Raw genomic sequence first — 12067 nt, forward strand, 5'->3', positions numbered from 1 at the left:
TAACTTAAGGAAATATTTACAATTTATATAATTTCAATTTAATACAAATTTAAAATTTTCATATTACATTAGCATGAGCCCAAAACTTTTCACTTCCATTTTTCTAGATTTTCCATGGAATTTTAAAGACCATTTCTACTCCTCCCTGTCCACAAATCTGTTGATTTCTTCAGTTGAGTAGATTGATGACACGTAATGCTTCAACATTAACTCCGCCCATACGTACAAGTCATCACGCATGGCCCCGCCCATCAGCGTTGGCGTCATCAATTCAAACTGGTATCGAAAGCAGAGTGGAGCTTGTGTCTAGTCAGAGCGCAGGCTGCACCGAGAAGGGAGGTACAGACTGTACTGCACAGCCTTTTTATATTTCGTATGAGCACAACGCCTTGATTTGTGAAGATGTGGACGGCTATAGGGAAACTGCTGCTTTTACATATGATACTCGTGGGGTTTCTGCTGGTAAACGGTAAGTGTCTGTTTTACGCTGTCAGTCCGCTGTTATGAATGTAAATGAATGATGCTGTGGAAACACCGGCGCAGTCGCGTGCATCTACTTCCTATGACGAGACATTATTAAAGCGCTATGTAGCGTAGCTTGTATTATAAAGAATTGCAATCTGATTTTTAATGCAATTATAGTAGTCTGTACTTTTAAAGATAGTAAGTATAGTACACCACTGAAAGTAACTCATACACACTAGTGCAACTTTACTCCCAATGAATGCATTTAGTGCATCATTAAGATTGTGTTTCTAAACACGTTTCAATTATATAGGTTGTGAAATCATATTTACCTCAATCTGTCACTGTACACGTGCACGTCGATTTTCATGTGACTGTACTGTAACAGCTGTCAACAGAATTAACATTTAGGCTAAGTGTAAAATTGTCAGTGCTAAATGTTTTTATAATGTCTTTACATGGCCCCTATTTTTAAAACTTTTTTGCATTTTTAAGATTTTCAAGTTTTCAACGACTTGTGATGTACAATATGTGAATCTATAATAAATTGAGCCTATATGTATAAGTCACCCAACAGTTTGCTTTGACGTCCTTTGGGAATGTTGGGTTAAAGTTAAGATGTAACCAAATATTTAAGGTTGTTCCTTGTTTTAAAAACTTGATCCTTCCCAAAATTTGGACCATGCATTTACTCAAAACTTCTTGTATGACAGGAAATAATCCGGACTGTGAAAGCGGTCAGTTTCAATGCAAGAACGGCAGGTGTATCCCGACTCCATGGAAATGTGATGATGACGATGACTGCTCGGACAACAGCGACGAGGAGAACTGCCGTGAGTAATCTGAACCTCTTTTTAACAGGTGTCTTATATAGCCATGCTGGTATCCTCTTTGTTCCTCTTCCGACCGAAGAAATTCTGTTTAAGTAGACCACTTGCTAAGTTTTGAAACACAAGAATAAACTTAATATGCTGTTTCTTTGGAAAGGCTCCAACTGTCACAGGTTGTGGCTTTAGGTACCTTCACACTGGAAGTTTCGTACGTTTTACTTCCCATTATGGCATATTATGAAGTATGACATCTTGTACTGTACACATTTAGATTAGTGTTTGTTTTGCTGCATGGTATTACTAATGGTCAATGCACTTATTGTTTATCTTTTGTGAAGCTGCTTGTAATCACATATTATTATTGTAATTAATAATGGTCAGATGTATAAAATGGACATTGTCTTTTAAAGTGTGAGTGTGACCGTGTTCTGAGTTTGCATGGCATTTTAAGTGGACATATTCTAAACGTATTATTAGACACAGACATCGAGTTATTAGCTGTAAATGGAAGTAGGACTTTGCAGGAAGGTTGACACAGGATTGATTTTTTTTTTCAGGATCTGCTAATGAAAGACAAACATAAAAATCGTAATCAGCAAGTCGAATGACTTAATTGAGATGTAGGCTACAGCAGAGGGGAGAAAGGTGCAAGTGGCACAAAATGTAATTATCCCGATGTATTGGTCACGGTATTAATTGCAAGTGCGGTAATTATCCTGGTTTGCTGATATGGTAAAGTGGAGGCACGATGGAGAGAATGCTTTTTTTTTTACTTTCAAAACCTATGGAATTAAAACTTAATTTAAAAGTCTTGAAATCTGTCGTTCAAATCTGCATTGCATTCTGGGTATGTTGGTCCAATATATAAACCCAGAGTTGTAGGCATGTAGGATTATAAAGGTCATACTTGTTGCTCTCATTCCATGTTTATGGGTGGTCTGTGCTTCCTACTAATCTTTCTCAGCTTTACACAATCTATAATGTGGGGCAGGATTGTTTAGCTACATTTATAAAGTAAGAGAAAGAGACGTCTGCACCTTGAATTTACACACCTCGGGAATCACTTGCTGCACAACAAAAATGGTAGTCTTTTGATTTTTGCTTATTTAGATGACCCATTTTTATTAATTTTATTTACGTTATATGAAACCACCTGATCCGACTTAAATTATTTTAATTTGTTCCAATTTGATTTGAGAGAAATAATAAAATTATTACGCTCAATTTTCCGTGTCATTGCCAACTTTCATTCCCCCAGGTTCAGGTTTGTCGCATGCACCTGGTGTTTTCTTGGCGTTGGTTATGCTCATTTAAATGGATTCATGCTAAGGTGCCCTACTACACGTGGTATCTCCAGCAGGCAGGGTATCTGTGGGGTTTCTCCCCATGTAGAAGCGCTCTCTTGGCCTGTCAGTGGGCTGAATGCTCCTCTCTCTCCTCTGGATGTTTTCCCACAGACTTGGACAGACATTGAATTAGAATAATACCTTAAGGATTGTGCTTTGCGCTCCCCTCCCAGACACAACCTACTCGCAGAATTGGCAGGATTCCTCTTTAGTTGCCCATGGAGACGGTAATAGCAACACTTCACGGCACATACTGCTCCTTCTCCCTCTCTTTCTGTCTCTTTTTTTCAGTACCAAATTCTAATCACAGGGCTTTGTGTCTGAAGATGAAGTGGGCTCTTCGGTAGAGACTGGCTTAGTGGCTATTTATGTGTGTCAGGATGGCCTTTAGTCTTAGATGATGAACGTCACATGGACATTTATTAATACGAAACAAATCAACATTGATAAAATGTTGTGATAGTACTTTTTAAAACAGTGTTAACTCCAAAAAAATCCTAAACTATAAAGTGTGTTTAGCAGGGTAAATGTACACTGTGTTGTATTATTCATTTGGCAGATATTGATTTTACTTGCGGTTAGTTTTGGGCTTTGATGCAAACAAGAAGAAAATAAGACAATCTGAGTGTGATGATAACCAAAATAAGTGACAGTAATGATTGTAAATTTTGGGATAAAAGCCCTGAAAGAGTTTTTCATAATTTGCTTGTACACTACCATTTAAAAATTTATTTTAATAAACTTGTGCTCATCAAGGCTGCATTTATTTGATCAAAGATAGAGTACAACACTATTATTATTACAATCGATTTAATTTATTTTAAAATGTAATTTTTTTTTCTCTGATGGTAAAGCTGAATTTTCAGCAGCCATTTCGCCAGTCTTCAGTGGCACATTATCCTTCAGAAATCATTCTTTTGTTACATTATAATGTCTTTGCTGTCACTTTTGATCAATTTAATACTTAATAATAAATGTATAAAGTAATTTTTTTTCTTTATTGACCTCAAACGGTAGTGTATTCTGTTCAGTAGATGCTTTGTGGAGCAGAAATGTGTCAAAGATATGTAATTTTTCAGCTTGTAAGCTTGGGGAAGAAAATATTCTGAATTGATTTTTATTTTTTGTTCTGTTGTATGACATGTATTATTTCACAGTGACTTTATTTTCTTTGAAGAAAGACATTATCACCAAAAAAAAACAAACAAAATTGACAGAGGGTGACAGAGCTATTTTCTTTTTCCTTTTTGGCTCGGATACACGTATTGTGTTGGATTTGCCACTCTCAGACATCAGTTTCATGGCTGTTTTTCACTAATCCTTGTTTAACATACCTTCACCACAAATATAATGAAGTGCCAACGCACAAAATCTTTTTTTTTTCTCCCAGTCTTTAAAAAAAGAGGTCAAATAGGGCGTATGGTACTAGGTCACAGGTCACAGACATAATCAAGTATCCCGTCTACCGTGGAATGTTTATCGAATCTGTTGAGATAATGAACCTAACCGCTTGTATCACAAGCATAGCATGTTTAAGAGACACGAGAAATGCCAGTAGGAATATCTCATTTTTATATTAAATGACTGTGCAAGGTTAAAACTAACAAAGCTGGTCTGTGTTAGAAGGGTTATGTATTATGTGTTGCTATTAGACTGAGCTCTTGTATTACGTGTCTAAATGCACTCCTTTCTTATTCAATCCACACTCACATAACACACACAGAGTGAAGCGGAGCCAAATGAGTGAACAAACACTGCTTCTTGTATAATCATTTCCTGGTACTGCTCTCCAGGTATTGCAGCACCTTGTGAGGAGGATCTCATTTGTTTTACTTTGAGATAGGAAGTATTCCTCATGGGAATGTGAATGCGTTTTTTTTTTACATGTGCAGGTTTAATAAAAAATGTCTGATTTAAAAAATGAGACTATAAAGTCCAGTGCCCATTAACAGGAAGAAAGGAAATTTAGCGAGAAATCAATATTTTTATCTTTAATATTTTTTTATTGTTATGTACCTTTTCTGCGAGTCGTTTCTGGGAAAAAGGACGCAAACTACAACGATTTTAGGATATGTGTTGTCAAACAAGATCAGCAGGTTTATACTTCTTGCATTTCCACATTAAATAATTCAGCCAAAAAATTGTTTATTTGGTCATCGTTTACTCACTCTCATGACGTTCCATGACTTTCTTTTGTCGAAAACGGACTTAGAAATGGCCAATTTTTTTTCACGTTATTACTGCAGCTTAGTTTCAGGGTTCAAAACAGATGCAAAGGCATCATGAAAGTGACATAAAAGCCATAATAAAATATCATAAAAGTTTTTTTTAAGCTGTATGATATCCTTGAAAGTTAAACAGACCGTTTGTGTGATAATTCATTCATCACTGGCTGTTAACTATTGAAAACTGGATCAGCTAAATTCCTGAATGAATCATTCAGACCGGTTTTGTGATCTGGATCAACTGATTAATTCTAAAGATCAGAATGATTAATTCTCAAATTGGGCTGTGCTACTTTCCTCGTGAACTCTCGAATGTACCAAGGAGAGTTAGTTAGTGTAGAGTTAGTGCACATGTCAAGATTTTAAAGGAATAATGTTTTATAATAAAATTTTATCACATAGACAATTTCCATCATTCTTTCATTTTGTACCTTGAGAGCCCTCAGGATATTCTTCATAAATTTGACTCACAAACAAAAGAAAAAGCAAGTCATGAGTGTAAATAAATAAATTTTCATTCTCAGGTGACCTTCGCTAGTGATCAATGTCACAATGCTCCTCCAAATCTCTCTGGCAGAGAAATCTTGAGTGACCTTTCTTTGTTTGAAATTGTGAAGCATGTGTTGTGTACGAAGGTGAGTTGTAAGCATGTGTGAAACCCGTTACTGCTGTGGAAATTATTGCTGGCTTTTGTTATTGCCCAGGGGCTTTGTCGTTCAGTTTATGTGATCAGAAAACATGCATTAGTGCTTTTGAGAGACTGAGCGTGTGTTTGTGATGGCGGGAGTGAAGTTATTGTGAAACAAAGACCCAGGTGACCATGAACTGTCCGTGTGCATAATATAAATCCAATTAGTGTCTCTCCATTTGCGGATTGTGTGTGTGTAAGAGAGAGAGTGGATATGCCATATCAGTGGGGTTAATTCAGTTCAAGGGCAAGAAGGTCCTGCTAGTGCAAAAACACAAACTCTTCAAAATACCAAAACAGATGCTTGTTTTTACCCAAGTAGCACTTATGTCCAAATGATGGTGTCTTGTTTGAATGTGCGAACATTCATTAGCGTGAAGCTTTCCTCTTAAAGCTGTCACACTTTCAACACTCATGCATACACATTTCTAAAACTTTAGAGAGCATATGGGACCTTTTCCACTTGCATTGCCTCTGTAATGCTGATATACTGTGAAAATGTATTCATTAAGGAAGTGTAATAGAGCAGAGGAGAGCGAGAGAGACTGAAACAAAGAGAGACGACGTACGTGTTTTCCCCTGCATATTGTGGATATTGCCTGGATATTGTGGATAAGCTTTTGGGTGAGTTTCATGAGCTACTTACTGATATGAAATCTTAGGTCTCTGTTTGTTCTCTGCGAGTGGGGGTGGGGAATGTGACGGACACATAAGGAGAGACAGAAACCAAATAAAGGGAGAGGTGAACAAAGACACTGCCTCCAGCACACTCCATAGCTGTTGGTGAAGGGCAGCTGAAGTGGTAATAACACGCTTTTTGTTTCATTTATCTATTTCTTTTTTTTTCACATTGTATTCTCGTGGTAGATATGTTCCAGGTGGTCTTTGCTCATCAAGGTGTGCGGTACAATCAGCCACAGGCCAGTGATTCGTTTGGAAGACTGGTAGAAGAGAAGAGAGTATGTAGAAAGAGCTTCTTCTCACACATGGTTCTGACAGACTTTTGGTTTTGATTTGAGTTTGAATAGTTTAAAAAGAGTTTAATAGTTTTGAAAGTCTAAGCTTGCCTCATACATACTTACATCAGCAACTGCAATTTATCTCAGACAAGGTTTTGCTCTTTCATAACGGAAGTCTATGTAGGATCTCTGCATTTGGATAATTTTAATCCCAGTTTTATTGAAAAATGTGATAAATGCATTATATTGTCGCAAATAAATCTTGAGATTCATGCTGTGGTTTAAACTATTGTCAGCCAACATTCTCAAATAAACAACATAATGTTATATTTAAACATTATTTCAGGTCATCGTAATGTCGATAGTAAATAAAGAGTTACAACTGTGAATGTGGTTTAGAAACGTTAGGAGCAGTTGTGCTCACTTACACTAACGTTATCACTTGTAATCATTTTCAAATGAGGCTTCTTCTTTTTTCAGGCAATGTGATAAGCGTTTCCCTCGAATTTAGATTTCTTTTGATTCTGTACAGTTTCAATTGCTTTACAGCATATAAAAATGCTTTGCAATGTCACACTTCATTCCCGCCCATGTATAAGTGATATCCTTAAAATTTGTACCATTTTATGAGCACATTTGACTGAAAATCACATAGAAATCTCTAAGTCTGAGTGAGCAACAATAACCAGGGGAAGTGGAGCTTAGTGAATGGTCCGTTTTTTTAAGTATATAAACTTATATACTCATAAATTGCCTTTTTTTAAACACACAAAACATGACAGTTCTTACCCTCTGTTCAATAAATCAGTGAAAAATCCAAAATTATTCTGAAAAGTTGTCTGCCCATTCAGTCTGTTGAATGATGAAAATGATTCTGATTCTCTATCTAATGAATCATTTGAAGAGCATGTTGTACTCTGTGTTTTAGAGAGTAACAACACAAAAGAAATCGTCCAGTCTTTTTTGTTTTTTCACATAGGTATAAATCACAAGCTCCTTTATATAGTGTGTAGGTATGTACTATTTGTCATGGTGCTACAAACTCCCAAAATCCCAGTTCTTATTTGATCCGTCCGTGTGCCTGACAGCATACGTCTATGACATCTAATCCCTGCCAAGATTAGTTGAATATTTCACCATGACTCGGCTTTATTTACATTTCTGTTATTCATGCTTTCGCTCGCTTGTCACTTTCCCAATTTTGCCCTGGAATGGAATCCCAAAGAATATTTACCTGTTATTCATGAATAAATCATTTGGCTAATACCCATCTGTGCAGTGACTGACGTTCTCCCAATGTGTGTAAGCCGGTATCAGTGTTTGTGAGTGTGTTTTGTCACACAGCTTCAGAGATTATTCTTCTTCTGAGCTTGTCTACAACTTGGCCAGACTTTTCTCAGTCTCATTTATTCACGAGTCCTTACCTTTCTCCTCAGTTTTTCTGTACTGTCAGCTGTGGTAATCGAGCTGCAGAGTGTCCTAAATCACAGCAGTGCAGCAGGGAGCGATATCTGCTCTAAGTTGCTACGATCCTCTGTTGAGATGAGGATGTTGAACGACTCCCACAGTTGTATTTACGACATGGAGAGTTGGTATATTTTATAGCGCTCTCCTTGCTGAAAGATAGAGAAAGGTGTTTGAAGATTTTTTTTTTTTTCTGCACTTTTATTCTCTCTGACAGAGAAGGAGAGCGAGAACTCTCTTGACCTCACCTCTTTCAGTGGTGCTTTTGAACTTTTGCAGCCCGCCAAACAATAATCTGAATAGATGCAAATCTCACATACATGAGCAAAGGGTGAGGGTTTCTACATACACATTCGGTCAGATCCTTTTTTTTAGCAGGTTGCTTAGACTGTTTGCAATTAGGGATGCTACAGGGGTTGCGATCCTGGCCAATACCGATAAGACTGTTTTTTTTAAATAAATGAAATATAAAAACACTTAAAATGAATCATTTTAAATGCTACAATGAATACAGCCATCAGAATGTTACAGTATAAATAATGTCAACTAATAAAGGTTAACTTTAAGTGAGATCATTTAAATTTAAAAATAGGGCAATATTGGCTGATAACAAATGTGGTACTGGTATGGTGCACCACTATTTGTGATCTTTCAGTGGTTTGAGTTTTAGGGCGATGTTACTCATCACTAGTTGTGTGTAGATTTCTGTGCCGCTCGCTGAGATTTGTTTGTGTGTGTGCATGCATGATTTATTCAGCCTTGTGTGGCACAGCGTGGCATCTTTTTTAATGGTGTTTCCTGATTGTCATTCTGTCGTAGGGGAGCAATCCAACTTTCTCACACACAGACCACCTGGTCAGAAAATGTGGAAGCTGCAGTGGTTTACCGTAGATAAGATGGTGAACTGAGAACGTCATGATGAAAGTGAAAAGTTTTGAGATACATAGAAGGAAAAAAAGGGATTGTGAACTGAGGAAAAGGAAGATGTTCATGTTTTTATTCTTATTTATTACGTGCACTGTAAATAAAACAGATAAAAGGTTATTGCTAATTTCTTAATAATTAGAATGTTAAATAAATTTTAAATATTAATTTAAGCGTAATTTAATAAGATAAATGGTTACACTTTATTTTGATAGTCCACTTTAGACATTCTACTAACTATAAGTAACTATAACTACATGTCAGTTTCCACTGAGCGGTTCGGTACGGTATACAATTATGTCTGTTTCCATTGTCAGAAGTTGTGAATGGTACCAAAATAGCGAACAGTACCACTTTGTTGGTACCCTTTCGTTGCGGTACCTAGCACAGCAAAGGGTACCAAAAGGGTGGAGCTAAACTCACTGCAGAACGTTGATTGGTTGACTAGAATAGTCACTTTTGCGTGATACAAGGGGATAAAGCGTCTTCACTTGTTCAGCTCTGCTGTGTTCTGCTTATTACATCAGAGTGTGCAAACACACACACAAAAAAGTGTATTTTATACTTTTATATTATAACAGTTTCTCAATATGTGTTCTTGTCTGACTTGTGAAACGTGATTGCCCAAAAACCTGCGTAATTTTCAAAATATTACTGTTATTCTGTCATGAAATGTAGTTTTAAGAGTTTTTCAGGTGAGTAGTTGTTTAAAACTCAAATCTGCTGTTTATTTATAAAGCTATAGCGCCTATTTGAAAATTTGCTATGCCGATTTCGAAGCTCCAGGCGATCACCGGTTGCTCCGTGCTCATGTATCTGCCTCGAGCAGCCTTACGCTCGGCTTGTCCTTCCGACATTTGCCGCTGGCTCTGATGTCTCTGTGGTGATTAAACGAGAATCAATTTGTTTTGTGTATAACAGGCATTCGTGGTCTCATGAATCTATTATTTGTTCCTGGCCATATCGTTTTGACTGAGCACAAAGTTTAACTTTATATTTAGTTTGAACTTCACCAAACTTACAGCACTGACTGTAGCAAACGTTTGACTGTGAATTGTTTGCTTTAATCTTTATTTCCTCTTATATAAGCCTCTTATACTTTGTACTTATACTTTTATAATGGCTATTATTGTTCATTAAAACTGACATAAAAGAGGCAGAGTTGTGCTTATTGTCGCGCTTTATTGTCGATCGCTACTTTCCGGCATACACCACACCTATGAAGTAAATTGGCAGTGGAAACGCAGGCCTGATCAGGGTTACCAATACAGAATCATACTGTAATGTACCGTACCGCTCAGTGGAAACGAGGCATAATCCTCATTAATTTACAACTACGTCTACTAACTCTCAGTAAGTTATGTTTAGGGTTAGAAGAATAAGTTGACATATACTTGTAAAGTTTCTCATACTCAGTATGTTGTATGTTGTGGACCTATCAAAATAAAGTGTTAGAAGTTATTAAGCAGACAGTCTACTAATACTCTAATGACTGCTAGTTGATATGTAGTTGCAAAGTTACTTAGTGTTAGTAGAATGTCTAAAGTGGACTATCGAAATAGTGTTACCTATAAAACTAATGTAGAATCTTATAGTCAATGAAATAACTTGTGAAAATGATGTTTCTATTGCATAATAAGTAAAGTAAACATTTACACATTTATTCATTTAGCTGACGCTTTTTATCCAAAGCGACTTACAATTGCTATATATGTCAGAGGTCGCACGCCTCTGGAGCAACTAAGGGTTAAGTGTCTTGCTCAGGGACACATTGGTGTCTCACAGTGGATTCGAACCCGGGTCTCTCACACCAAAGGCATGCGTCTTATCCACTGCGCCATCACCACCCCGTGATGTAAGTAAGTAAAATGCAGTAAAAACAGCATTCATTTGTTTGTTCACTAAAACACAGCAAGATATACATTTTCAAAACATTTTAATATTTGAAAATGTCACAAATCATTTGATCAGATTTGAATCAGTTCACTTAAAAAAACAGTTAAACAAATTGATTCACAAAATGGTCTTAGGGAAACTCAAAGGCAAATAAATGATACATACAAATCTTTGAAGCATGCACATTGTTGGTTGATTTTATGTTACTAACAATATCATAGTAAATCTATCATGAGTATTCACTATATCGCCCAGCTCCAATGTTTAGCCAATCAGCTTTCAAAGATGAGAAGGACCTCAAAAGACTGTTCAAAGTCTCTTTCCCCTTTTGTTCTCCTTAAGTACCTTTCGCTACCCATCCTCCCATTTTCAAAGCCCTCAGTAGTTCCTCAATGTCTCTCTATCTCTATGACTTGCCAGCACTTCCAGGAGACTGTGCTCAATGCTTCACATGTCTCCGCTCTCTCTCGCTCTCTCTCTCACGCTCTCTCTCTCGCGCTCTCTCTCTCTCTCTCTCTCTCTCTCTCTCTCTCTCTCTCTCTCTCTCTCTTATTCTCTCTCTCTCTCTCTCTTTATTTTCATGTCCGTGTAAGCGTTCCTCCTGTTTGTAAGCACCCTGACACTTCCCCAATAGGCCTGTCTCCATGCAAGATTAGTGTGAGGCCCCAAGTCTCCGGCACAGGCCACACCAGTAATAATGCTATTCGAAATGTGTTTTGCGAGTTTGCATGCTTAACTCTGTTTATACTGTGTTACGTTTTCTGTTTAGTCTTGAGTAATGCACCCACACAGAGCTGGTTATTTTTTTATGGTGGAATATGCTTTCAAAACCGACGTTGAAAGACTTAAGGTTCTTAAACTAAGCATGCTACTTTAGTTTGAGTAGGACCGCTTTTATACAAGATTTCAAACAGCATAAGTATAGCTGAGTGACATATTGGATGTTCCTAGTAAATCTGTGATGATTTTATTCGCAATAAACTAAAAAACTTGAGCTGCAGTGATTTAATGCACTTTTTAATGCATATTTTGATACTTAATTTCCATGATCTAAATATTCTTAAAAATTAAGTTTGTTGTCATTTGGAAGTGTGTAGATCTTCTCGCATTATTATGCTCTTACATTATGAATATATATTCAGTGACATAAAATGGTCTTTAAAATGACAATAATATAAGCTTAACACAATTATTTCTAGGGCAATATATCGCACAACAGAAAGTTGTTATTGTGACAGGCCTACTTTCAACTAATTGATTCAAAACTATT

The 12067-nt window shown here is 36.8% G+C and overlaps 1 protein-coding gene across 1 annotated transcript in view; it reads left to right on the top strand.

Annotated features, from left to right (window-relative positions):
• Positions 1-402: 402 nt before the first annotated feature.
• LOC306879540 (low-density lipoprotein receptor-related protein 8-like) overlaps positions 403-12067 on the top strand; it is a gene marked incomplete at both ends in the record, with an annotated part of 172944 nt that continues 161279 nt past the window's right edge. Inside the window, 2 exons of the mRNA XM_079432561.1 lie at positions 403-469; positions 1179-1298. Coding sequence (XP_079288687.1) covers positions 403-469; positions 1179-1298 — 187 coding nt within the window. The remainder of the gene's footprint in view (positions 470-1178; positions 1299-12067) is intronic.

This window comes from Barbus barbus (genome assembly GCF_936440315.1).
Source record: "Barbus barbus genome assembly, chromosome: 13".
NCBI classification, from domain to species: Eukaryota; Metazoa; Chordata; class Actinopteri; order Cypriniformes; family Cyprinidae; genus Barbus; species Barbus barbus.